Source organism: Orycteropus afer, unplaced genomic scaffold (genome assembly GCF_000298275.1).
Source record: "Orycteropus afer afer isolate SDZICR_OR568_19922 unplaced genomic scaffold, OryAfe1.0 scaffold00085, whole genome shotgun sequence".
Classification (NCBI taxonomy): Eukaryota; Metazoa; Chordata; class Mammalia; order Tubulidentata; family Orycteropodidae; genus Orycteropus; species Orycteropus afer.
The window spans coordinates 8,743,923-8,771,245 of NW_006921672.1; the positions used below are offsets into that span (position 1 = coordinate 8,743,923).

General features: G+C 55.6%; 1 protein-coding gene across 1 annotated transcript; it reads left to right on the top strand.

Annotated features, from left to right (window-relative positions):
* Nucleotides 1-3,028: 3,028 nt before the first annotated feature.
* RARA (retinoic acid receptor alpha) lies at nt 3,029-27,323 on the top strand. Its single transcript, XM_007942071.2, has 8 exons — nt 3,029-3,206; nt 19,664-19,812; nt 21,069-21,210; nt 23,196-23,356; nt 23,606-23,782; nt 25,080-25,284; nt 26,297-26,455; nt 27,106-27,323. Exons 1-8 carry the CDS (start codon nt 3,029-3,031, stop codon nt 27,321-27,323), a joined length of 1,389 nt encoding a protein of 462 aa, XP_007940262.1.

Consider the following 27,323-nt stretch of genomic DNA (forward strand, 5'->3'; position numbering starts at 1 on the left):
GCCCACCCGGACGCAACAGTTTCTGTGTGTGTGTGTGTGTGTGTGTGTGTGTGTGAAGGTCTGACTGTCGGTACTCATGAGGTGCAGCCAACCCCTCCTTCCCTTGCTTGGCTCCCCCAGCTCAAGTTCCCGTTGTGTGGGGCCCCACAGGGGTGTGTGTAGGGGGGCCAGGGTGGCAGCTGGTTGGGTGGGTGGGGCCCATATTCCTCTGACGTCAGGCTTCTCAGCCTGAAAAGGAGTAGGCAGGGGCCTGGGGAGGGAAGGGGCACTTCATGCAGAAATGAGGGGGTCATAATTAGTAACAGTAAAAATCACAGGCATTAATAAGGTCCAGACTTCATTCCTGGAGGGGTCACCCCCTCCCTACACGTACCTGTCCCCTTCCTGTTCTACCCCAGCCCAGCACAGGCTGGCCTGCCCAGCTGGACCCAGAAGCCCTGGCCTCTTCCACAGTGGCCTTGGCAGGAACTCACCCATCCCAGGCCTGGTCCTCGGCCAAACGCTGGCCATGTACATGTCCCCTGGACTCCAGGTCTGAGCCTGGAGCCTGGAAGCTGGAGTGGCCTGAGCTTGGAAGGTGGGGGAAGGGTTGGAAAGGGAGGTAGTCCTCATTTTGGGTCTGTGGCCTTGTTTCTTTTCTTTCTTTTTTTTAATACCTTTATTGAGATGTAATTCATATATAAAATCTACTCACTCCAAGTGTAGAATTCAGTGGTTTTAGTATGTTCACAGTTGTGTAACCATCACCACAGTCACTTTTAGAACATTTTCATCACCCTAAAAAGAGCTCCATACCCATTGGCAGTCACTTCCCATTTGCCTAAACCACACCCCCAGCCCTGTTGTTGTTCTCAGGTGCTGGGGTACATGTCAACTCATAGTGACCCAATGTGATAGAGTAGAACTGCCCTATAGGGTTTAGGAGTCGTTTTTCATTTAATCTTGACTGGAGCAGATCATTGGATCTTTTTCCTGCTGGTGGGTTCAAACCGCTGACCTTTTGGTTGGCAGGCCAGTGCTTTAACCACTGTACCCCTAGCCCTAGGCAAATACTCATCTACTTTCTGTCTCCATAGATTTGCCTATTCTAGACATCTCATATAAAATGGAATCATACAATATGTGGCCATTTATAACTAGTGTAATATTTTCAGGGTTTGCCCGTGTTGTGTTATGTATCACTATTTAATTCCTTTTGATTGCTAACTAATACTCCAATTGCATGGCTATAGCACACTGTTCATCCATTCAGCAGCTGGGCATTTGGCTAGATTCTGCCTTTTGGCATTATGAATAATGCTGCTATCAACATCTGTGTATGTTTTTGCATGGACTTACGTTTTCGTACTTCTCGGGTATATACCTAGGAGAAGAATTGCTGGATTATATGGTAACCCTAAGTTTAACATTTTGAGGAACTGCCAAATTGTTTTCCAACATGACTCTACCATTTGCTTTACATTCCCACCAGCAATGCATAAGGGTTTCCAGTTTCTTCACATCTTCGAGGATGTTTGTTATCTGCCTTTTTAGATTGTAGCCATCCTAGTGGGCGTGTAGTAATATCTCATTGTGGTTTGGATTGGCCATGTTTGTTTTTGTTTTTCTCTCTTGTTTTATGCATATGCATATATACATATAAACATACATATTTCTTTATTTCTGACCTCCTAAATATTTACAATGGATTAGAAGCATCTTCTTGTAGATCTTTTTCTCTATCTGCTCCTGTCACTGCCTGTCTGTCTCTTACTGTGTCATGGAATCTCTGGGTTCGTCTCCGTCTCCCTCTGCCCCATGGTTTTATCTGTGCATATCCTTTGGTCCCAGCTGTTCAAACAGGGTGTGGATCTGTGTACACACTGGGTGGTGGTGGGGACATCTAGCCTTTCTTCTTCTGCCGGCCTCCCACCCGTATTCCAGGGGTGTTGCTTTTGCAGACAGAAGAATGTGGGTGAGCTCTGGGAACTTGCCCCACCTCTTCATTGCCTGGGGGCAGGGGGCTTCCATCCTGGGCAGCCCCTGCCCTCCTGACACAATGCCACCCTTGGCCCATCCAAGCTGTCAAGCATTGGGGTGATACCGTGAGTCCTTTGTTTTTCATTTTTCCCCATTTGTGTGTATGTCAGTGGACCGCCTCCCAGGGCCTGTGGGATAAACCCATCTGGGGTGTTGGGACTTGGATTTGGGGGGGCAGTGGTGTAAGAGGGCCCCTGGTTTCAAGAGTCATTTTTCTGAGAAGTGCCAATGCTTTAGGGAAGCGGCTTTTCCTCCCTGCCTCCTCCCCTCAAGCATACGTTGTCTGCATCTTGACCTCAGGTAACCCTCCCTGGGGGAAGAGGGCCAGCTGCCACTCTCTGCTGCAGGGATCTTTTGGGGCACCACCTTGGGCTCTTTCCCCCTAGGACTGCGGTGAGAGGCCCTCCACAGCTCTGGGCTCTGACCCCGTCTCCCCAGCCTGGCTGTGCTCTCCTGCCACCTCCAGCAGCGTCTGGGCCCTGCTCCTGGGCCGTCTCTGCCAGCCAGGCAGGGTGCCAGCTGTCTGCTCTGCCGGGTGCCACGGGAAAATCTCCGGCCGCCCAGGTTGGGGAGCTCCGCCGGGAATGCCTGTGTGCCTGCTCCTCAGTGCCCACTCACCTGTCTTTCCTCTTTCTGCAGCATCACAGGACATGGCCCCCCCAGCCACCTTGCCGGGGCCCGTCTAGCAGAGGCAGCTTTTTTGGCACCCTGAAGGCCAGCTCTGGACCCTCCCAGGAAAGTGCCAGCCCACAGCACTGCTTGACCAAAGGACCAACTAACTCCTGGGACATCTTCCAACTCACCTGGCCCCCTGGCTGGGGTAGGGGCACCAAGAGGCCGAGATTAGCCTGCTGGCCTTGGGCAGCAGTGCCAGGACAGAAAGAGGGGGTGGGCTGACCACCCAGGCCCCCTCTGGGCCCAGGCCCCATGCCCCGAGGAGGAGTGGCCTGAAGCCCGCCAGAGCCCCTGCCAGACTGTCTGCCTGCCCTTTTGACTGTGGCTGCTTGGCATGGCCAGCAACAGCAGCTCCTGCCCGACACCTGGGGGCGGGCACCTCAATGGGTACCCAGTGCCCCCCTACGCCTTCTTCTTCCCCTCTATGCTGGGTGGACTCTCTCCGCCAGGCACCCTGACCACTCTCCAGCACCAGCTTCCAGTAAGCAGCTATAGCACACCATCGCCAGCCAGTAAGTCAGGACGGGGCAGGCAGGGGGCTCAGTGGGAGGCTCAGCGGGAGGACGTGTCTTTTCTGCCCAGGCGCAGTGAGGTGCAAGGTCCCCTCCAGGCGAGGGGGACCATCATTTGGGTGCGGCGTGGATGCAAGCCCCAGTGTTTGTGGGCTTCTTGGTGATACCTGTGTTTGATGTTGGGTGGCAGAAAACAAAACAAACTAACTCGCTGCCATTGAGTTGTTTCTGACTCATAGTAACCCTTCCTTGAGTTTCCGAGGCGGTATCTCTACGGAAGTAGATTGCCCAACTTTCCTTCCGAGGAGTGGTGGATTTGGAGTGGTGGGTTTGAACTGCCAGCCTTCTAGTTAGCAGTCAAATGCCTTAAGCACTATGCTACCAGAGCAGAGAGGGGGAGATAAAACCCTGTTGTTGCAGGCCCATGGTGCCCCTTGCACCCTTCTTCTGTATTCTGCCATCGAGGGCCTTATAAATAGCTTCAAGGACTTGACACAGAGGCCCAAGGCGGGTAAACAAACCTCTCAACATTGGGTACAAATGGTAGCTCTTCCAAGAGGCGCCCCACCAGCCCTGCCCCCATCCAGGGTCTAGGGGAAAGGACTTGAAGGAAGGAATAGACAGAGAAACTGGCTGCCAGTGCCACCCACGGGCCATGCTGGGACGTGCTTCCCTTTGTGGGGACGGTGCGAGGGAGGGCCCACAAGAGTGAGACTGGTGGACAGAGTAAGCCCTCAGGCGGGTACGCTTGACAAGGAGTCTGGCTGTGGATGCACACATGGGCTTAGAGGGATCTGTATTTTCTCCCTGCCTCTGCCCTCTGCCATGAGGGTTGCCTGTGGCTGGGTGGGGGTCTCTATATCCTTTCCCAGCTGGCCGAGCCAGGTAGTGGGAGGTGGTGGTAGCTACGGCCAGCTGGCAGAGTCCAGGCCTGGGGCCTGCCAGGCCGCTTACAGTAACTCTGGCCCCCAGGGCCCAGCTGGGCGCCAGGCCAGGGCTGGAGGAAGGAGGGAGTCGGGGCCTGGCCTAGGGCAGGAGGGGGTGGCAGCAGCAGAACGGATGATGGCTGGCTGGTCAGTTGCTGACCTGGGAACTGTGTCCCACCTCTCCTGGCCGGCAGGGACTGCACACCCTGGCCTGGGTACCCACCACCCCTCCCGTGGCTGTTGGCAAGCTGCCTGGCACCACTACCCTGTATGCCCGGCTGGGCTGGGTCAGTGCCCCTGTCTCAATGTGGGGGCAGCGCTCTCTCCCCAGAGCCAGGGAGTGTCTTTGTCCCTGGGGCAGGGCCTGGCAGGGCGCCTAACTGCCCACACTGGCCATCTGCCCACTGCCACCACTTCTTCCTGGATCGCCTCCTCTGGCTCTGCCATGGGCCCCTCGCCCCCGCCAGACCCCACCAGCTCCTTATATCACCTACCCCACCATGAACTGGGGCCAGGGGCCAGGCAGATGTTGCCTTAGTTTCCTCTGTCTCAAACCTCCATCTTCTGTTTCCTTCTCTTCTTCTCTGCCTTACAAGGGAGTGTGCAGTGCAGTCAGGGAGTCCCAATTCTGATCTTCTGGTCTGTGCTAGGTAATGTAGGGAGGCCTGAGTCTGGAGTTCAAGGTTACTGGGGAATGGATGGGTGTGTCTGTGGTTTCTAGTATCTGTGTGGATTATTCACTACATCTGAAGGAGCTGGAATTCATATTCTGGGCTGGAGGAGTGTCTGCTTCCTGCCAGGGTGGGAAATTTTGGGAGGGAGAGTGTGCCCAGGTGATGTGCCCAGTGTGCTCCCAGACAACACTGTCCACCCCTGGAAGGTGGCTGGGGCTTGGCCCCTGCCCTTGTCTGGTCCTGTGTCAGGCCCAGGGAATGCTTTGCTCTCTTCTGAGGGTTGCACGTTTCTTCCTCTTTCTTAGAGGTGGGTGGGGAGGGCTTCCGGGTCTCTACCCACCCCCCACCCCATTCCACTTCCCACCCTGCTATCCTTCTCCCCGAGGGTAGGGGCAGGGGTGGGGTAGCCCACATTTGGGGCAAGTGTAGTCTTTTCCGGCTCTCCCCACCCAAGTTGGGCAATACCCGTTTCCTGCCCCCTGTGTGCCACCAGCCTGTTGGGTTTCCAGTTCCTCCCCCCCTTCCTAGTAAATAACAACAACAAGATCTCTTTCCTCTGACCCACAGCTTTTGAGCTTCTCCCTGACCTTCCCCTTTGCTGGGACCAGAGACATGGTCATGGGCTGGAGGGAGGCTGGCTGCTACCTCCTTCTTGAGCAGGTTACAGAGGCCTGGCCACTGGAGTTCCTTGGCTCCAGGCAGCAAGCATGGCAGAATAAAAATGTCATGAGTATTGAAGATGGAGGCAGCTTTGTTTCCCTGTTCTCCTTTGGGGCTGCTGTTGGGGTCAGACGGTTCCCTAGGAGAGATGGATGTAACTCCCTTAGTTCTCTAGAGTCGTTATAACAGAAGTACTACAAGTGGCTGGGTTTAACAAACTGAAATTTATTTTCTTACAGTTGAGGAGGCTAGAAGTCTGAGTTCAGGGCACCAGCTGTAGGTTTCTCTCTCTTGTCAGCTTGGGAGGAAGGTCCTTGTCTCTTCAGCTTCTGCTTCCTAGTTCCTTGGAGATCTCCCAGTGTCTTGGCATCTAGCTTATCCCATCTCTCCTCTGCATCCTTGTTTAATCTCTTACATCTCAAAGGAGATTGACTCAAGGTACACCCTACACCCATCGTGCCTCGTTAACATAACAAAGACAACCCATTCCCTAATGGGATTATAACGGCAGGCAAAGAGGTTAGAATTTACAACACGTATTTTGGGGGACATATTTCAATCCATAACATTTTTGGCTCCCCCCAGATTCATGTCCTTGCCACATGCAAAACACATTCACCCATCACATCATCCTGAAAGTCTTTAATCAACTCTAAATCCCAAATCTCATTTCTGGATCATCTAAGTCAAATATGGGTGAGACTTTAGGTGAGGCTTTCCACCCTGAGGCAAATTTCCTCTTCATCTGTGAACCTGTGAAATCTAGACTATAAGTTGTCTGTTTCCAAAGCACAGTGGTGGAACAGACGTAAGGTAGACATCTCCATTACAGACGGGAGAAATTGGAGGGAAAGAAGGGAAGAAGGGATAACAGGCACTGAGCAAGTGTAAAACCCGGTAGAACAAATCGCATTAGCTCCCAAGGCTTGGAAACGATTCCGTCTCCTCAGAGACTATCTGGGCAATGGCTGTGCCCTTTGCTTTCTGGGTAGAGGCCCCTAGGACCTGGTTTCAGCTCCACCTTCCAGGACCTCTGGCATGGCAATTCTGCTTCCTTGGCTATAAGCTGTCTCATTTTCCTAGTCCTTTTGAGTGGTGACCACACCCCCTTGGGTCCAGCAGTCCCACTCCTCAGCTTTGCGTGGTGGTGGTGGTGGTGGTGGTGGCACACCTTAACGGACAAGTTCATACTCTGGAAGTAAGTGAATGAAGATCACCTCTTTGAAACCTAGGAGGCTGTGGCCCCACCCCTTTGAGATCCCAGAGATCATGGCCACCACCTTTTGAAACTGAGCAGGCCCAGCTCCGTGTCTTCCTTCCAGTGGTTCTGCTGGTCTTTGAGCTACTCCAGGGATGGTCCTTTTTCTTTTCTTGGAGGACAATGGATGTGGATCCTTTGGCTTGTTTCCTGCCTGTAGAATTCCAAGAGGCACACCACATTCTCTCTCTTTCCTTTCTCTGTCCCTTTTCAGTATAAGGTGGACTTTCTGCTGTGGTAGTTGGTTATTTTCATCAGTCACAGGACAGGTTTAATCTCTTTAACAAGAGATTATGTAGCCATATCATTGGTGAGCATTCTAGGACACTTGTCCTTAGTTTGTACAACAGAATTTTCCAAGTCTTTAAGTTCTGTTTTCATTATGCACAGTTCATTCTTAAGTTCATCTCTTTCCCCTCACATTTCATTATAAGCGATAAGGAGAAACCACATGGCCCCTTTGAGATCTTGCTTAGAAATCTCCTCAGCCGGATATCCAAGTTCATCACTTACAGATTCTCCTGTCCACCAAACATTTGAACATAATTCAGACAGGTTCTTTGCCACTTCATAAAAAGCATTGTCCTTCCTCCATTGTCCAATCATATGTTAATCTTTTTTTTTTTTTTTTAAGTCTCCCCAGGAGCACCTTTAACATCCATCTGCGTGTCTAGCAACATTGTGTTACTGGCACCATAGTGTTCTCTGAGATGATTGAGATTTTCTCTGTAGCTCTCCTCACCTCCTTCTGAGCCCCCAACAGAATTGCCTTTGACATCCATAATTTTATCAACAGTCTCTTCGAGGCAATCTAGGCTTTTACTATTCCAAACCAAACCAAACTCACTGCCATGGAGTTGGATCCGACTCATAGCGACCCCTCCTTGAGTTTCTGAGGCAGTATCACTACGGAAGTAGATTGCCCAACCTTCCTTCCAAGGAGTGGCTGGTAGATTTGAACCTCCAGCCTTCTGGTTAGTAGTTAGATACTTTAGGCACCACCAGAGCTCCCACCTAAAAACTCTTCCAGCCTCTACCCATTACCAATTCCAAAACTGCTCCCATATTTTAGGTATCTGTTAGAGCAGCTCCCAACTCTTCTGGTACCTAATTCTGTCTTAGTTCTTGAGTGCGGCTGTAACAGAATATCACAGGTGGATGGCTTGAACAAGCAGAAATTTATTTCCTCACAGTTCAGGAGGCCAGAAGTCTGAATTCAGAGTGATGACTTTAGGGGAAGGGAGTAGTATGCTCTGGTCTTCTGTACTCTTTGCAGAAAACCTCACTGATTTGGTTCCCTCACACCAACAGAGGTGCTCAGGTAGTCTCCCCATCAACTCCCTTCCCCCAGTGAGGAGGGTGCTGGGCCTTAGGTGTCCTGAGTGTACCCTTCAAAGACCCAGTGGCCTATGGGATGACAGAAATCCTCTCTAGGTCACTGTGGGTGGGGAAGGATGTGTGTTTGTGCTGATACTAATTTCCCAGGGAGCCAGAGAGGGAGGCCCCAGAGATGGTGCAGGATCCTCCCTCTCCCTCCCCTCCCCTCCCCTCCCCTCCCCCTCTTCCTACAAAAAACTGGCCCCTAGCCTGGGCTTGGTTTCTGGGGACTGGTGTTTACTGTGGAGGTTTGGGATTCTGTGTGCATTGTGGGGAGGGCCAGCGTTGTGTGTGCTTTGGGAGGGGGTGTCAGGGTTATGTGTACTTTAGGGGTGAGGGGGTCAAGGTTGGGTGTGTGTTGGGAAGGGAGTTAATGGCTTGTGTGTATTGGGTGGAGAGGGTCAGAGAGTTGAGTGTGTTTTGGAAGAATTAAGTTAAGCACCAGGGAGGGGGTCTCAGTTAGTTTATATGCTGAAGGCAGTTTATGTGCTGGGGGAATAGAGTGTGTAGGGGAGTGGTCTCTGGATTGTTATATGTGTTCTTGGGAGTGGGTGGAGTGTCCTCTCTATTTTCCATCACTTTTATGGGCTGGGAGAGAAAACTGCCCTGTCTTGTTTGTTGCTTACCTTGGAATTCCAGGGGCAAAGAGGTCTGACTGGGGGCTGTGGAGTAGGCAGTGTGGCTTAGTAGTTAAGAGCTTAGACATTGGTGGTAGTTCTAGGTTCGAGTTCTAGCTTTGCTATTTACTATGTGTTCATAGCCTCATCTGTTTCCTCATCTGTGTAACGAGGATATTACCGGAACCTCCCTCAGAGGGTGAGAATTGGGCAAGAACAGCTACGTAATGCACTGAGCTGCATGTCTTGGGTGTGATAGGCGCCAGGGCCCCAGCTCTTAAGGCATGGTAGTGGAAAGGGATCCAGGCCCTTTCTAGGCGGGAATTGGAGAGAAGGGATGTTGACATCTGTGGGGTGCCTACTGTGTGCCAGGGACTTTGTATATGTATTGTTGTTGTTGTTGTTATGTGCCGTCGAGGCGGCCCCAACTCATAGCGACCCCTCTTTGGGTTTCCGAGGCAGTATCACTACGGAAGTAGGATTGCCCAACCTTCCTTCCGAGGAGTGGCTGGTGGGTTTGAACCGCCAGCCTTCTGGTTAGCAGTCAAGTGCTTTAGCCACTATGCTACCAGAGCTCCCTTGTATATGTATTACAGATCTTAATCCTTACAGTTCTGGGAGAGAGGCCTGGGCTCCGTTTATGAGGAAACATTGGCTGGGGGAGGTTAAGTGACCTGCAGAACTGGGTCTGGGGATTGATAGCAGCTGGAGGGCTTGTGGGGGGCACTCTTGTGTGTGGAGAGCCTTGAGGGGTCATTGCCATTGTTGACGCTCCTCCCCCAAGGCAGAGGCCCTTGCTACTGAAGACTGACCCCCTGCCTTCCCCGGTAGGGGGCACAGCCAAGGACTAGGACCAAAGCTATGTCCCCTCTTCTCTGTTTTAGATCCAGAGGCTTGAGGGGAAGGGAGATAGGAGGCCCAGGCCAGATCCCCATCCTGTCCTGGAAGCTGCAGATACAATCTGTCAATCCCCATCCCCACCCCCAAATCTGCCTACTGCAGCCTGTGGAGTTTGCAAAGCTCCGCAGGCACCCCCACTCCAGGCAGAAACGGAAGGAACAGAGTGTAAAAGCCACTGTTCTTACTCTTATTATGTTTCAATTTGGGGAGTGGGGGCAGGGAAGTTGGAAGCACTCAAGGAGACTGGAGATGGCAGCCCTGCAGGATGGTTCAAGACCTTTGGCTCTGTGTGTCTAGAGATAGAGACTAGGGAATGGCTGGAGGGACTCTGGGTGTGCCGCTCCTCAGCTTTGTTCCTCTACCACTTCTCCTTTGCAGTTAGGGAAGGCATCCTGGAGGAAGGGGGCTGCGGCCCTTCCCAAGCCAGCTGCCTGTGCATCCTCCCTCCCCCCCTCCACTCTTTCCCTGTACAATAGGAGGGACAGCCCAAGGGGAGGGGTACTGCCTAGCATTGCCTTTCACTGGGGTCCAAAATGCAAGAGTCAGCCAAAAGACTATGACCTGGGGTTTTGAATGAAAATGGGGCCCCTCACCTTTTATCTCCCAGCATTGATAATGTACTGGCCCCCTCATGGGCAACTGATCCCAGAATGGGGTGGGGGAGGGAACAAAGGGCAGGAAGCCTGTCTTCCTCTTAGGCTGGCCAGGGCCTGAGACCCCATGTCCACCCCATGTCAAGGGACAGGGGCTCATAGGGCTATGCCAGTGTAGGTTCTGCCTGCCCTGCCCATTGAGGGTGACATTTGAGGAAAGAGGAAGTACTTCCCTTCTCCAAATAATTTTGGGCAGCTCAGACCATGTTCCTCCTCCAGCTCCCTCCTCCTTCCCCTCCTGGGGGAACCCAAATACAGCCCCGCTAGGTCAGAAAGAAAGGCCCTCCCCTTCCCATTTTGATTTCTGGATTGTTGGAAATCCCAGCCAGCCCACAGACCAGGGCCCCTGTGGGCAGAAATCTTAAAGGACTGCTTTTCCTGTTCAGCCTTCAGCGGGATACTCAGCCTCTCTCTCAGTCTTTAAATCCCTTCCTGACTGGGCCAGTTGCTATGAGGCCACTGTGACCTGTTTGCTGGTGATGGCCTCATGAGTTGCAAGGGCAGTGATGGCGGGGTGGCATTGTCCTGAGAGATAGTCACCTTGTACTGGGACTCAATGTCTGCCTGGCTCTTGGCCTTAAGACTTCCTGTTTGTTGCCCCTCCAGATGGGGTTGGGGACAGGAGGGAACCCTGCCTGGCACAAAGTGGCCACTTCAGTTCAGCCCACACGTGCTGAGGACTGGCCAAAGGCAAAGCCCTGACGAAGGAGGTGAGGGTGTACAGCGGACACAAGCCCCAGGCCTGCAGACTGCTGCCACTGGAGGGGGGTGTGGCTGACCAGAGCCCGCCTTTTTCCCCTCCTCACCCACTGCCCTGGGACACAGTGTTCTGCTCTGACCTACTGCATGACCTTGCTCTAGCCCAGAACAGGCATTTCATCTGCCAGTTCTCCTGTCCTGCTTCAGAAATCCTCACCATCTTTCAGAGAACATCTTGAATGCAGCCTCTTCCCAGAAACCTTTGCAGATGATCCCCCTTCTTTGCCACACTGTGTCCCCGTCGTCCTTTGCATGCCTGTGGGTTCTTATTTTTTCTCAGATAACACTCACTTACGACCTCCTTACTCTACCCCATCTTGTTCCAGCTGTGACTGACTTGCAGACATTTGGCAGGCTTCTCCCTGTTCATGGGATCATTGTTGTCAGGGACAGGAACTCAGGTCCCTTAGCCCCTGTAGCTATGAACACAGAGCCTGGTACATAACTGATGTCCAGGAACTGTACCATTTGGGAGGGAAGACGTCAGGATCTGTGATCCCTCGGCAAGTTCATCTGTTCCCCAGGCTTACCTGCTCCAGACCTCAACATTCTGCCTGCAACCAGCCTTCACTTGTGGGTCCCATACCCACCTGTCCCAACTGCCCAGTGGACTTTTCTCTTTGCAGTCTCAAGCACTTGTTGTTGCATAAGCCAGATACCAGGAATTCCTCTCATGCTACCTCTTTTCCCATCCCCACATTGATTCTACCTTCAGAATATCTCACACATCCGTCTTCCTCTGCTCATTACCGCTGCACATTTCCTAGGCCAAGGCACTATTGTCTGCTGCCTGGACAGCTGCAGTAGCTTCTAACTGGTCTTTCTTGCCCTCCTGTGATTCAGAGATCTTTTTGTCCTGTAATTCAAATCTTGCTTCACCCCTACTTCAAACCTATCTTGGCTTCTCATTGTGTTTAGGATAAAATTCAGAAGGCTTACTGGGGCCTTACAGTCCCACATGTTTTTTGCCTTTTGAATCCCGTGCTCCAGCCACCCTGGTTATCTGTCAGTTCCTTGAATGAACTCACCAACTTCTGTAATCCCAGGATCTTTGCACAGGCCCTTTTACTGGCTGACTTCTGCTCTTTCTTTAGGTCTTTGTTTCATTTGAGGTCTTCTCTTACCTTTTTCAATGTGATTAGGTACCTCCATTAATGCCCCTTCAAAGGACACTATACTTAGGACATAATAACACTTGTCTCAGTTTGCATTTATAGCTATAAAATCAGTGATGATTGGTTCATGTCAGTTACTCTGTAAAGTCTACAAGGTCAGGGTCTGTTTTGTTCACATAGGAGTATCCACATAGGAGCAGTACAATCCAGTTGGCCTGGCAATGATGGGAACGTGGGCTTTGGCAGCAGAAAGTTCAAATACTCGCTGTATCTTTTACAACCCACCTAGCCTTGCTGAAACCTTAGTTTCTTTATTTGTAAAACAGTAGTAGTGCCCACTTACCTCTTGGAGTTGCTATAAGGATTAAATGACAACATACATAAAGAACCTGCTTTGTAGATTATTCTTGGGAAGCACGTAATTTCCCCTTCTTTTCTTTTTCAGAGGGAGGGAGCCTGGTAGCAGGGTAATAGGGGGTAATGGGATGCCCCCTCCTCTGATCATCCTCTCCTTCTGGGGAGCTACCTAACCTCAGTCTTTCTTGATGAAACTGGCATCTGAGCGCTTCCGGGAGGAAGTGGTCAGCTGGAAGGCACCAGCCTCCTCCTTTTCTCTCTCTGGACTGTGAGGTGGGGGCCTGATTATGTCTGGGGCTGGGAGACACCCTAGGGGGAGGAAGAGGCAGAGCACGGGAAGGAGCACCCCCTCTATGTGTGTGTGTGGCAACAACATCCGCGCTGCTGCCTAGGGTTCTGGCAGGCTGGCAGCCAGAGTCACACATGATGTCACAGACAATGACACAAGTTGGGTGTTTCATTCCAATGCAGCGCCCGGGGTGCACAATGTCACACCCGGGACACTCGACATGCCGCATTCGTGGCGCTAACACTTGGCCACTCGCACCGCGGCCCTTCCCCTCCCGTGGCCACAGTCCCAGAGTATGGAGGACCTGGCCAGGCTCGCCTGGGCGGTGGGCCGGAGGGCGAGCCCCGCGGGCGGGCTGGTGAGCGGGTGATGTCACGGGTAGCGGTGGGTGGGTCAACTGGAGGTGAGGCGCCTGCTGGCGAGTTCAGCCTCCATACATTAGGCAAATGAGGCCAGGACTAGGTGGGAGTGTGTGTTAAGGAGGATGACACCGGGACCACCTCCCTTTTCCTGTGTTTCCCCCCTCCCCCATCGTCTCCTGGCGGCGAATTGCTCAAACCACCTGGGAGACTGAGGGCTGGAACTGGGGTGGGGAAAGACCCCCTCCCACTTCTGTCCTTGCCTTGCCTCCGCCCGCAGCCCCTCCCCTCCCAGTACCCTGCCTGTCTGTCCTCTGCTTACTCCTCCTCTTGCGCCTTTTCCCCCTTCCTTCCCTTCTTCTCTCCACCCCTTTCCAGGCTCCCCCGCCTTTCCTATACACATCCCACCCCTCCCGCGGTTCCTTACGTTTTGCTCTCTGCAACCAGACCCGCCAGAAAAGGGTTAAGGCAGGGGCGGTGCCTGAGGGGCGGGGCGGAAGGAGGGGTGGATCCTGGAGGGGAGGGGTAGCGCCGCTTGTGGTGTCTGGGGGGACTCGTCAGGCACCTCCAAGACCCGGTGCACTGCCTGCTGCCTGGGGCCTCAGGAGAGGCGGAGCTGCGCGGGTCCCCACCCCCACCGGGAATCCTCGTCTGGAGAAGCCCGGGAGCCCCGGCTGGGAGGAGGAAGTGCTCGGTGACCCCTTCCCGCCGCCCTGTGCCGATCCCGCCCCCTGCCTGCGGATTGGGGAGCTGGCAGACTCTGCGTCGGACACCGTGAGACTCGAGACGGGAGCCCCCTCGAGGTGAAGCCGCTGAGTTCCCAGGCCTCCGCCACTCGGTCCTTGGAAGAGCTGAGAGACACCCCTCTGCTCTCCTACCCCCAGCACGCACAACTTCCCGGCTTTTCACCTGGGACTGGTGGAGCGGCCATCGGACTTAGACGCGGGGACTTCTGGGCAGGGGGCAACCCCCTGCCCGGGCCACCAGTTGGGGTGGGGGGACGTGCCCCTCGCCCCCAGCTGCTGTCCACGGATGGCGCCGCCAGCTGAGTGAGGGGTCGAGTTCTGGACTTCCCCGCCCGGACCTCTTGTCTTTGCGGGGGAAGATGTACGAGAGTGTGGAAGTGGGGGGGCTCACCCCCACTCCAAACCCTTTCCTAGTGGTGGATTTTTATAACCAGAACCGGGCCTGTTTGCTCCCGGAGAAGGGGCTCCCCGCCCCCGGTCCCTACTCCACCCCGCTTCGGACTCCGCTTTGGAATGGCTCAAACCACTGTACGTACCGGCCTCTCATCTCCTATTGTAGGAGTTGCGGATGGGGTGGGTGGCGGGGCTTTCGCTCCTACCCAGGGATTCAAGCCTGGGTTCTATGGCTTGTCTCGACTCTACACTTCACTTTCTCCTGTCCTTCTTGCTGAAACTCTAATGTTCTTGTTGGGGGCAGTTGGAACCTACCCCCTCCCCCACCCCAACCCTGGGCGTTGTTTCTATTCTATAGGTCTGAGGAACTTTGGGGTTCCTCCTTTGAGGAAATATTCATTCCTCTCTTCTTCCGCTTCCTCCAAGGGAAATGAAGCCCCATTAGCCCCAGTTTGTATCTTTTTGCTTGGAATCCAGTGTCTCACAACACAGTGGTCCTTTCTCCCACCCTGGAGGGTGGGATGAAGGTCCTTTCTGTGGGCTTGTCTGCTCAAAGAAGGAGGGGCCTCCTTCCCAGATCCTACCCCTGCCAAAGCCTGTAGGAGAGACCTCTCCAATGCTACAGCTGCTGCCCCAGCCCCTGCTCCTTTGACATTAGAGGGGGTGTCGGGAGTGCTGGTGTCTTTGGTGTTGGTGGTGGCATGTGACTGGGGAACTTCCTTGATTAGACACCCGTCCACTGTCCTAACCAACCCTTACAAGTCAGGGAGGGACACCTGGTCTGTGTAAGAACTGTCCTCGTCCTAGACACTTGGCTGTTATTTTTGAGACTCCTGTCCTGGGAATGGTGCTCTGGTAGGAAGAATTCTCTCCCCCTAACCTGGCTTCTCTGGGGAAGAAGTTCGGTTTTGTGGTTCTGGAGCTATGCTGGAATTGAGGATTGCATCTCCTCCCAACATTCCCATGTCCTTTGTTACCCTGTCTCCACTCAGGACAGGGCCAGTCACTGGGCTGTCCCTTCCTAAGAGGGATTCTGGTAAGAACCCTGGGATCCTCATGGCCTCCTCCCCTCGCTCACCTGCTGCCCTGCCTGGGCTGCTCAGGAAGGGAGGGGGAGGAGCTCTGCGGGGCCAGAGTTGCACACCTGGGCACGTTCCTTCCCAGCTGTGAGGCGGTGTACCCTGGGTGGGAGTCAGCAGGCGCTTGGGGGTTATTGTTAAATGGCTCAGGTTTCTTCCCTACCCTGCTTGAGGCCCAGCTCTCCCAGGAGGTTCTGCCCCCTGCCTGGCCCTGCTGCCTCCCTCCTGCCTGCCAGAGAAGAGGGGTGCAGTGGGTCTCCGTGGGGCCTGGCAGATTGGAGAAGGGTTGAAGGGCAGTGTGCAGACCCCCTGGCTCCAGTCTGCCTTCTCTGGGAAGAGAGACCTGAGGTGGAGAGGGACCCCACGTCTGCCCTTCCCAGGAACCACCTCTGCCAGGCCTTTCCTATTGTTCTGCCCCCCCTGACCTTTGCCTCTGGGAAACTGCCGGGGGAGGGAGGGAGGGAAAGGTGTGAACTTCAGGGGAAGGTGTCAGCTTTGGTTGACTTTGGAACCGGGGAGAGGTGACAAGTGTGAGACCAGACCCCTTCTTCCCGTTTTGCTTTGAGTGGGAAAGTTCTCTTCACCTAGGAGCTAGTAAGTGGGCAGGTTGCTAGAGGCACCCTTTCCACCAGCTTGGTGGCCTGTTTGCAGAAGACTGGGGAGAGACTGGAATCTGAGACCTTGGGGTCCAGTGCTTGTCCCTTCTCTCTGCTCTTCCTGGCCCAGAACTGGTACAGAGAAGGAGCTCAGAGAGTGGAGAGTTGGGCAGTGGGCACTGGGTTTGGTGAGCCCTGCTTCCCCCAATGCCTGGGTGATGGGAAGTGGAGACCTGCCCCACACACCTGGTCTGAGGTGGGGTAGAGCTGGTGACTGGGGCTCCCAGTCCAGTGTCTTAAGTGTATCTGTTGGTTGGGGTGCAAGTGGCCCCTAGGCTGTGGGTTTTGGAGTGGTGGGTGTAGCTGTTCTGAGGCCCAGTGGGGATGGCAACCAGACCCTGTCTAGTGTACAGGGGATTAATGTCACTGCCTTGTAAGTGTGTGTGGGGTCCTCGTGACTGGAGGAACTCCCAAGCCCCTCATGGAGAATTTTCCACTCCCTCCTGCCACTTCCACCAAAGGTGGGAAGAGACAGCAGATTGGCTATGGGAGGAGACTTCTGGGTCCTGCAGGGCACTGGGACCTTGCCTCCCTGTCCAGGGCCCCCATTTCGGTGCAGTGGAGGACAAGGGGCGCACAGGATGTGGCTCCCCATCTGTCCCCCCCACCAATCCCGCCGCCGCCCCTCACGCCTCCGCCCCACTCCCAGACGTCCAAGAATGTGAAGCACGTGGATGCCCGTAGTGGGGGGAGGGGAGAGATGCTTATCATCGGCCCAGCGGGGCCGGGGGCCTTTTTAGGCCCTGGTACGCCAAGAGCCACCCCCACACTCTCCCCGCGCCCCTCCTCCCCACCCTTCCCCAGGGGCTGCGAGGGGAGCAGCGGAGGAACGGGCGCCAGCTGGATTGGGAGGGGAGCCGCTGGCCAGGGGCCCGGCTGATTTCCTGCTGATCTCCTCCAGGAAACCGGCCCCTGTGCGAGCCTGCGAACGGCTCTGGGGCTTGGGGAAGCCGAGCGCTCCTCGCTGCAGCCAGCCGCGAGGGGAGGGAGCAGGGGTGGGGCGCCTGGCTTCCTGGGCCGGTGCCTGCCCTCTCCTCCGCTGGGCGCTGGAACTTTGAGCTGAGGTGTGGTGCCTCTCCACCCTTCTACAGGAAGAGGAGAGATTTGTGGGCCGGGGCCTTTTGGAGGGAAGTTAGCGGGGGTGGCAGGGGCCAGGCGGTGGCGGTCCCTCATCCATTTGTCCTCCCCCCTTGACGGACCTGTAAGTGCGGGGAGTATGGTTGTGTTGTAATTCTCGGAGAGGCTGTGAGGGGTCCGGAGCCTCCCAGCTGGGCCTTCCTACTGGGGAGGTGGGGACTGGGCCAAGACCCTGAGGTTCAAAGGGCGGAGCGCCAAAGCTCTGAGCTAGGTTACCTGGGTGACAGGTGGCTGTGCTGGCGGTGCTAACTGTGTTACAGTCTCTGAGGCAGCCAGCTGCTGCGGGGTGGGTACGCAGAATCGAAGCCTCCCTGAGCCCAAACTGCGGCCCGCCGACTCCCTTGGGTCGTCTCTCCCATTCTGCCAAAAAGCAATTTTAAAAAGCACATTTTTTCAATTCTATAAACACGCTCTGGACTTTGCCTATTCCCGTCTTGTTCATCCCTAGCCTTAGGACCCTCATCTCTGTCTTCTGTGTGTCTCCATGCCCCACCTTCCCTCTCTCCACCCCACTCTGTACCCCGAAGCTCCCCCTGTCCTTGCTCCCCCTTCTGTCTGGTCCACTTTAGAGGCGGTGCCTTGGGGGGCGGGGCAGGCTGGGGCAAGGGGCAAAGGGCAAAGGGCAGCTCTGGCAGCAGAGGTCAGTGTCTGCCTTCTCCTCTGCTGGTTGGAATGCTGACTGGGATTCTAGGCCATGGGTCCCCCCTACACCCCCTTGTCCTTGCTACCCCCTCCCCCCCAAGTCTAATTGTCTATTGTTACTACTTTTACGTCCTGGAAAAAGTTAGCACAACAAAGGGCTCCTTTGTGGCTCACCCCTCTGCCTCCTGGCCTCACCCAGGCCCCCCAGCTCCTGGAGCAGCTGTTCTCAGGCCTCTCTCTGCCTGTCTGATCTGCTTGTCTGGCCCCAGGGAGAACAGCGAAGGGGGCACCAAGCCCAGCAGAAGGGCTGGGTGGTTGTCAGTCTGCTGGACTGGTAGGGATGTGGGCATTGGTTGTTCCTTTGCTATAATTTGGTCTTTGGACAGGGAGGGGACATAGGGCCACAGCAGTGCTGGGTACCGGGGAAAGTGGTGCCCAGGCCCCACTGAGCCAGGAAGGCCCTGCCAAGGTTGCTGGGCTGGTCCCCGTTGTCCACCACCTGACAGCCCATGGTGTGCCTGCAGGCAAGAGGGAAGGGTGGTAGCATGCAGCAGCTTCTCAGTGTCTAAATGCTTCCCCGGTGCCTGGACCCACAGCTGGTACCATGTGTCCCACAGCTGTAAGGTGCTTGGGCCAGAAGCTGTGGGTGCCTTTGAATGCCGGAGCCTCTTATGGTGGAATATGCCGTGCAGCCAGGTGAGATGAGCAGTGGGAGTGGGAGTAGGCAGGGATGGACTCAGTGGGGCATCCTCTTCCAGCCTTGGCCCTGGCCTAATGGACTTTGCCGAGGAGCTCATTGGGAATCTGGGATTACCACGGTCATAATTCAAATCCTACACAGTACACTGCCCAGCCCCCCTCCCCAATCGCTGCCCAGGGTTTGGGCACAGACAATCCCCACCCAGCCCAACTCTGTTCATTCTGCCTGGGGTGAGGGGCATCGAGCCAAGAACTGGGGAGGATTTGGCAAGTGCGAGCTGCCCCTGCTGGCTGGGTCACCCCTCCTGGCTTCTCTCTTGGTGCTGAATAACAGTAGGAGAGGGGGCTAGTAACCCGGACGTAGTATTGACGCTGGACAGACAGAGCATTGATGGGAACAGACCCCCTTTGTCAAGCTGCCTCCCCCCAGACTGGGGGCACCCAGAAAGATGGACTGCCAGGACCCACGGGGACTCTTCTCCCTGTCTCCAGGGGGTCCCCCTGCCATCTCAGGGAGTCCCGGCTGCTCTGTTCCATCTCTGGCAGGGAGGCTGAACGTTTGTGTCTCTTCTGTGTGCAGCGCCCCCCCCCTTGGGTCCCTGGCCAGAGGATTGTTTGGATGGAGGAGGGGCTGTGGCTGCTGGTAGAGGGGGGAGGGGGGAGCGGAAGCCGAGGGGCGGGGGAGTGACCGGCTTTGAATATCCTGTTGACCCCAGTTTCCTCTGCCCCCAGCTTGTGTCCTCTTCCCTCCCTCCTCTTTGAGTCTTAACTCCTTCCTAACTTGGGGGAGAGTGGGGCCTGCCTGGCCGCCTAGTGGCCTGGGCTTTAGAACACAGCTGACTTCCACCGCTCACCCCTTAAGTACAAAGGTGTGCTTGCTCTTAGCATTGGATTTGGAATCTGAGCTTTCTGATTTAGAACGCAGGGGCCTGGTGGATGCAGACAGGAGTGAGGGGACGCTGGAGGTTTCACAGCAGCCTCCTTCCTTGAGTCTGGCTGGGAAAGTCCTGGCTCTCCCTGCTGCTGTGTCCCTGTCTCAGTTAGAACCCTGCCTGGGATGGTGAGGCTGGGAGAGGTTCCTGGGAAAGATCCTGAGGCAAGTAGGGTGTTAAGGATGGCCACCCAGGTCTCTAACTGCCCCCTCCCCTCTTCTCTCTCTAGCCATTGAGACCCAGAGCAGCAGTTCCGAAGAGATAGTGCCCAGCCCTCCTTCACCGCCCCCTCTTCCTCGCATCTACAAGCCTTGCTTTGTCTGCCAAGACAAGTCTTCAGGCTACCACTATGGAGTCAGCGCCTGTGAGGGCTGCAAGGTGAGTGCAGGAGGCGATAGCCCTGATCATCTCAATGAGATGTCCCCATTGTCAAGTCCTGGAAGTGTGCAGGTGTTGAGGGAATTCCCTGAAGCCGCTGCACTTGGAGGTGGAGGGGCTGCTGGCAATAGAACTCCCTCTTGTAGATGAGTTAGGGTTCCTCTCGACCAGAGGTCCCCTGCACCTTGTCTGAGCGCCTCTCCCTGTCTCTGTCCTCCAGCTGGCAAGGCGTACACCCGCTGCTGCCACTGCTGCCAAGGTTGCCATGGAGAGCTGGCTGCTGCTCGGCCCTTGGCTGGGGACCCAGGAGGCCTGCCCCTGGCGGCCCTGCCCGAACCTTGCCATGGCAGCCTGGCAGGAGACAGTTAGCAGCAGGCGTCCTGCCCTGGCTTCCTCTTCAGGTAGCCAGGCTGTGGGCTCCCGGGTGTCTTGTTGGGCTTCCCAACTCCCACGGTAGGCTCCAGGGCACAGATGTGGTTGCCACCCTCCCAACAGCTCTGGGCCTGGCTTCTCTTCTCTCTAGGGCCTGACCCTCTGTCCTTATTTCTTCTACCCTGGAGACTGGGGCTCAGGAACTGCACAGCTTTGGGGCTCGGGGTACTGGGCCACCGCCCCTTAGCCTGGAGTAGCTGTCCTCAGGTGTGAGGCAGAGGTCAAGGGCAAAGCACAAGGCCTCAGACTGTGTGTGTCTGCCTGTCCTGTCTGGTTGTTTCAGGTTTGTCCTTGGCCTGTCTCTCTGGTTATTGTGTGTCCAGGCTGCTCTGTCTTGTGATTGGTCTGCCTGCTTAGCTGTAGGCCTTGCTGCCTGGCTGCCGAGTCTGTGTGCATGTGTGTGTGTGTGCGCGTGTCCAGTCTCTCTCCTTGGCCTCTTCCTGCTTGACTACTTTTCCTGTGTTCTGAGCTCAGGGGTGTAGGTTCCAGATCCTGCTTCTTTCCCATCCAGCCCCTTCTCTTCCTTTTCCTGACTCAATAGCAGCCTTGGGGTTCTTTTTCCCGAGGGGAGGTGGCCAGGACTGTGGGTATGGGTTGGGGGAAGTCCTCCATCCATCTCGTAGTGTTGAGGAAGGTCCTGGGATTCTCTTGGGGGCTGTCTTTGGTAGGTGAACCACTCTCCCCACCTTGTCTGGCTACCCTGAGAGGTGACAGGCAAAGGCTTAGGGGCAGCAGCTGGCCTGGCCGTCTCTGCTACAGGCTGCGGCCAGGCGTTGCTCCCAGCGTGGGTGTGGCTGACCTGACTCCCTCCCCTCTATCCCCAGGGCTTCTTCCGCCGCAGCATCCAGAAGAACATGGTGTACACGTGTCACCGGGACAAGAACTGCATCATCAACAAGGTGACCCGGAATCGCTGCCAGTATTGCCGGCTGCAGAAGTGCTTCGAAGTGGGCATGTCCAAGGAGTGTGAGTGCTCCGGGCAGGGCCTGAGGGGCTGCTCAGGGCCAAGGGTGCAGAGGGTGGGGTGTGTAAGGACGGGAATATGTATGTACATTGGTGTTCAAGCTCACAGTCACGGGAAGTGTGTGGAGAGCTGCAAGGACCTGTCTGTGCGTCTGCCTGGCTGTGTGTCTGTACATGGGTCGAGGCTTAAGTATGGTGTTCATTTAACGTCCTGTTTGTGTGTGTCTCACTGTATATGTTCACTGTGCATGTCTAGCTTTCTTGGTTTTGAAGTGGGCCTCACAGGCATACCTGAGTCCCTTCAGATCTTGCATCTTATGGGGAAGGGTCTGACCTCTGAGGGGGCTAGGTTGGTATTTGTCAGGAAGGTGGGTGGGATGGCATAGGGATCTAAAAGCCATTGTCTGGTTAAGCCTGGGACTTGGAGTTGGAAGAGAGAATTGGTACCTCCCCAATCCCAGAGGAATAGGGTTTTCCAATTTGGGCTCAGCTGAGGCCCAATGGAGGGAGGGAGGAGGAAGGGCTGGACAGGGAGACCCTCTTGTGTTGAATCATGGGTGTTGCCGTGGTGACCGGTGATTGATGATGTCAGAGATAAATGACGCTGACAGACGCCTCCTTGTCTGCGTGGCCGTTGCCATGGAGCCTGAGCCTTGGGGGATTGAGGATGGAGGAGGGGGCTGCAGGACACCCCCCCCAGCCCTTTGTGGGGAGGGCAGTGGGAGAGGGAAGTAGGGAGGAGACTTGGGGGGAGATGGTTCTAACTTGGATAAGGGGAGCTCTAGACCGGAATGGTAAGAACCCGTAGCATCTTGCCCCCACCTCCAGGAGACTGGATGGGTCCTTCATCTTGGACTCAGGAGGCAGAGTGGGACCCACAGGTCTGGGACCCTCGGCTTGAGGGCCAGCACATCCTCCTCCCTTAGCATCCGCTGCCTTCCGCCCTCAGAGCTTTTCAGCACAGAAGGACCAGGGTGGGGGACCCTCTCCTTCCCACCACAAGCCCACCGTTTCCCTCCCTCTTTCCCCTCTTGTGGCTGCTCTGTGCCCCGGAGCTGAGCAGCTGCCATTTCAATAGAATTAAAGCTTTCGAATGATAAACGTCTTGTCACAGCTGCAATTTTCTCTTCCCAAATTATCCCCCCACTCTCCCACTCCCTCTCCCTCCTCTCCCTTGCACTTTATTGAATTTGCAGAATCGACATGAGTGATCTCCAAATTATGCCAGCCCCCCCACCCTGACTACCCCCTCCCCAGGCCCCCCACCCCCACCCTGCCTTCCTCTCGCGTCAGCAGCCACCACCACTGGCCCTGTGAGTGATTGTGTGTCTGGGATAATCGGCTGGTAACGACCCCATCGCTTCTTTAAAGCCGAGTGGTGTGTGCGCGGCTCAGCGCCCCCGGTGATCTGTCAGCTCCCCAGCTAATGGGCCGAGAGATTCTCCCCGCCCGCCCCCAACCTCGGCCAGGGCACCAACTCCCTACCCACCCACCTGGGGGGCTCTTCCCAGGGACCTGCAGGGAGAGTGCTGCCTGAAGGGCTGGGGGACTGGAGGCGGAGTGAGTGGGTCTTTCCTGGAAACAGAAGGGAGTGGGGAGTAGGGGAGGCCAAGCATAGAGGTGGGAGACACACACTCTGTGCACATGCTTACCCCCGGCTTACGTGCACACCTTAAGTAGCCGCATGGGAGGAAGGGCATGGTGGGCTGGCCACAGGAGTGTGTGTATGTGGACAGAGCTGTGGGTCTCTGAGGCTCCAGGGGTAGGCATGTGGGGTGGCTGGAGCAGGACACGATACCTTCCCTGCTTGTACGTGTGTGTGTGTGCGCGTGCGTGCCTGTGTGTGTGTGTGTACACTCACCAGGGTGACCTCCCCAGCAGCCAGCAGCTCTTTGTCTGGTGGGAGGAGCTCTGGGCTAGGGATGGACCCTGGCCCAGGGATGGGCCATGCACCTTCCTCCAACTGGCCTGTCCTGTGTCCTCCACAGCTGTGAGGAACGACAGAAACAAGAAGAAAAAGGAGGCACCCAAGGCCGAGTGCTCGGAGAGCTATACGCTGACGCCGGAGGTGGGGGAGCTCATCGAGAAGGTGCGCAAAGCGCACCAGGAAACCTTCCCTGCACTCTGCCAGTTGGGCAAATACACTACGGTATGGCTCCCTCTGGCCCAGTTGGGGGGCACCCAGGGGCCACAGGGCCCAGGATAGCTTCCCCTTTGCACCCCTGCCTGGTGCCCCATGTCCTCCTTCTCCTCCCTCCTCCGGCTCTCTCCTCCCAGAGAGCTCTCAGGAAGTGAAGAAGTGAAGGCCGGGCAGAGTGCAGGCCTAGGGGGTTAGTGGAGCTAGGCTGTGAAGGGGCGCTGTGGGGGAAAAGGCCTTCATCCTCCCCCCTCCCCTCAGAACAACAGCTCAGAACAACGTGTCTCTCTGGACATCGACCTCTGGGACAAGTTCAGTGAACTCTCCACCAAGTGCATCATTAAGACTGTGGAGTTTGCCAAGCAACTGCCGGGCTTCACCACCCTCACCATTGCCGACCAGATCACCCTCCTGAAGGGTGCCTGCCTGGACATCCTGGTGAGGGTCTGCTCCCCGCTCCTCTGGGCATTTCCCCACGCCTTGGAGGATGACCTCCTTTTCACATAATCACCCTTATAAATGTCCATCTGGAATTGGCCTGCTCAAATGCCTGTCTGCCCAAACGTCTACCCTTCCTCTCACCCATCCAGCTGCCCACTTACCACTCAGCACGCAGATGGGCACGGGTTCACCCAATCATCCATACACTCATCCTCTGTCCATCTTCCCACTGACCCTTCCATCCAACCACTTCCCTCCCCACCCATATAGTCAATAATAAAGGTTCACCTAGGGCCCTTGTGGCCAGGTTGTGAGCTCAGTGTCAGGAAAAGAGGTGAACACAACAGGGTCCCCTCTTTTGAAAATCTTCAGTTTGCAAAGCTGTGCTGTGTGCTGGCTGGAGATGGGGGGTGTTGTCCCCTCCTCACGAAGGAGGGAGTCATAACTGCCTGGGCCACAGGGAGGGTGTTCCACAGGAAGTAGCATCTAGGAGTTGTTAGAGGGGGTGGGTGAGATTGCCCCCTAACTGAGGGCTTGCCACCATGAGACCCTGCTGGATTCAGACAATGCTGGGCAGTCAGTGGGGGCCGGAGGGTCGACTGGACTGGAGGCAGGATGGGGGATTGGGAGGGACCATCAAAGCCAAGGCTGGAAGGAGAAGTTTCTTCCCTGTCATCACCTGGTCCTTCTTGGGGAACCTGGGGTTTGCTGAGAGTACCTCTCCTTGTGGGGCATCGCTGATTGAATACAATATTGTTAGGGGATGATAGGGGTGTGTGTGTGTGTGTGTGTGTGTGTGTGGTAAGCTGTCTGCAGGGCAGCCTCTTATCTCATCTCCATGGTCCAGGTGCAGGGAGGCAGGATCAGTGCTCAACCCAGTTTAAGCTGACACACATTTCTTGAGCACCTGTTGTGTACAGTCTTAGGAATGGTGGACCTAAGACCACCATGGTCCTTGCCTCCTGGAAATTTTAGTTCTCCTTTAAATCCTCTGCACAGAGACAGGATACTCTGGATCTGAGCTGTTCAATACGGTAGCCACCAGCCACATGTAGCTATTTCAATTTAAATTATGAATAGTATTAAATAGTTAACTTCAGTTCTGCAGTCATGCTAGTTACATTTCCAATGCCCAGTAGCGACATGTGGCTGAGCGTGTAGACATAGAACCTTCCTGTCACTGCAGAAAGTTCTGTTGACAGCATTGCCAGGTGGTCCTCTGGGGAATGTAGGTGCTGCTAGTGCCAGGGTGTGGGGCTCGAGAGTCCCTGACCTTTCACATCCTCTGCACCAGATCCTGCGGATCTGCACGCGGTACACACCCGAGCAGGACACCATGACTTTCTCGGATGGGCTGACCCTGAACCGGACCCAGATGCACAACGCTGGCTTCGGCCCCCTCACCGACCTGGTCTTCGCCTTTGCCAACCAGCTACTGCCCCTGGAGATGGATGATGCTGAGACTGGGCTGCTCAGCGCCATTTGTCTCATCTGTGGAGGTGGGCTAGGCGGCAGGCCCAGGGTGGAGGTGTGGCCCCCAGGACCTCCCAGAGGGAGAAGCTCGGGGATCATCAGATGGGGAGGAAGGAAGCATGGTCCCTGTCAGGCTCTCTTAGAAGGGGAGGCTGAGGCCCAGAGGGGCAGGGGCTGGTCTCTGGCCATATAGTGGCGATGGGAACTTGAATGCTGATGCCTTATTCTTAAGGGGTGGGGAGCTCTGGTAGCTCAGTGCCTAAGGTATTATTTGGCTGCTAACCAGAAGATTGGCAGTTCAAACCCACCAGTCACTCCGCAGAAGGAAGACGAGGCAATCTATTTCCATAAAGATTTACTGCCTCGGAAACCCAGCGGAGGTCGCTATGAGTTGGACTCCGACTTGATGGTCGTGGGTTTGGTGTTTGTTTTGTTTTGTTTTGCTTACCCCTGCTATGGGGGTTAAGATTGAGGGCTTGAAGGTCAGACAAGCAAGATTCAAATCCTAACCAGCTGTGTGACATCGAGCAGCTTACTGAACCTTTCTGAACCATAGGGTCTGTAAAACGGGCAATAATGGTCCTCACCTGGTAAAGATGATGGGCTGTTTCAGGCGTTAATAAGGCACAGTGTTGCTGGAGTTAAGGCCCAGTAAGTCTTAGCTGCTGCTGTTACTCCATTGGGGGGATTTCTGCCAGTCACGCTAGTTTCTAGGCTACTGATGTGGCAGCGAGATACTGCCAGTCCTTTTAGCTTGAGGATGGAGCTCAGACCTTGAGCACCCTCATCCCCACCTCACATTGCAGAACCTCTTTATGTCCCTACTTACAGCATGTAGCCCCCCTCCACTGCTGTATGTAGGGGCCGTGGGGATTGAGGGGAACAGCGTGAGGAGGTCCCACAGAGGTGAGAAGGTGGCTGGTGGTCCTGTCTGTGGCCTGGGCAGGCTTGCCCCCTAGTGGCCAAGGCTGGGAACACAGCTGTGTTCCAGCGCAGCTGGCTTGGGCAGCTTGCTCAGGAGGGTCTCTGCTTCCTCAGATCGGCAGGACCTGGAGCAGCCAGACAGGGTGGACATGCTGCAGGAACCACTGCTGGAGGCACTGAAGGTCTATGTGCGGAAACGGAGGCCCAGCCGCCCCCACATGTTCCCCAAGATGCTGATGAAGATCACAGACCTGAGAAGCATCAGTGCTAAGGGTCAGGCTCCTGTGTGTCTACCCAGCAAAGTCCCCACCCTTGGCCCAGTAGTCACTGTCTGTGCCCAGGGCCAGGCACCCCAAACCTGGACCAGTAACCATGGTTTGTGCCCAGGCTACACCCCTCAGCATCTGAGCCAATACCCCACCTCTTTGTGCCCACGGCAGCATGCCACTCATCTGGGCCCGGTGTGTTCCTATGTGTCCCTAGGCCAAAGTCTTCAGAGACTCCGCTGGGCTCCCAGGGACTGCCTGCCTGCCTGCCTGCTCCAAGGCAGTGGTGTCACCCTGACCAGGCCGTACGGATCTGTGTCCTCAAGCAGGTCACTTAGCAGCTCTGTACCTGTTTCCTGTCTGAGAAGTGAAGATGATAACAGGGTTTATAGAGTAGTTGTGAGGTGTCAGTAGGCTAGTCCATAGAACACACCCCAGAGGAATGGCCCTATGTCAATCCCAGGCAGTCTGATCCTGGAGCTCACGTTTGTAGCTCCCTTACCTCAAGGCTCCTGCTCTGGCTTAGGTTGAAGAACCAAGGCCCCAGTTGGGTGCACAGTCAGTGCGGATACTGGCAGTGTTGCTCCCCTCCCCCGCAGCAGCCCACCCGGCACCAGGGGCCCCTCGCCTGCTGACCTCTGCCTTCCTTTCCTGCAGGGGCTGAGCGGGTGATCACGCTGAAGATGGAGATCCCGGGTTCCATGCCACCTCTTATCCAGGAAATGCTGGAGAACTCAGAGGGCCTGGACACTCTGGGCGGACAGCAGGGGGGCAGGGGACGGGACGGGGGTGGCCTGGCCCCCCCGCCAGGCAGCTGTAGCCCCAGCCTCAGCCCCAGCTCAAACAGAAGCAGCCCGGCCACCCACTCCCCGTGA

Excerpts from the sequence above, each read along its gene's own strand:
- RARA (XM_007942071.2), top strand. The coding sequence starts at position 3,029 with ATGGCCAGCAACAGCAGCTCCTGCCCGACACCTGGGGGCGGGCACCTC. Across the intron at positions 19,813-21,068 it reads GCGCCTGTGAGGGCTGCAAG|GGCTTCTTCCGCCGCAGCAT; the intron begins GTGAGTGCAGGA and ends CTCTATCCCCAG. Across the intron at positions 21,211-23,195 it reads AGTGGGCATGTCCAAGGAGT|CTGTGAGGAACGACAGAAAC; the intron begins GTGAGTGCTCCG and ends TGTCCTCCACAG.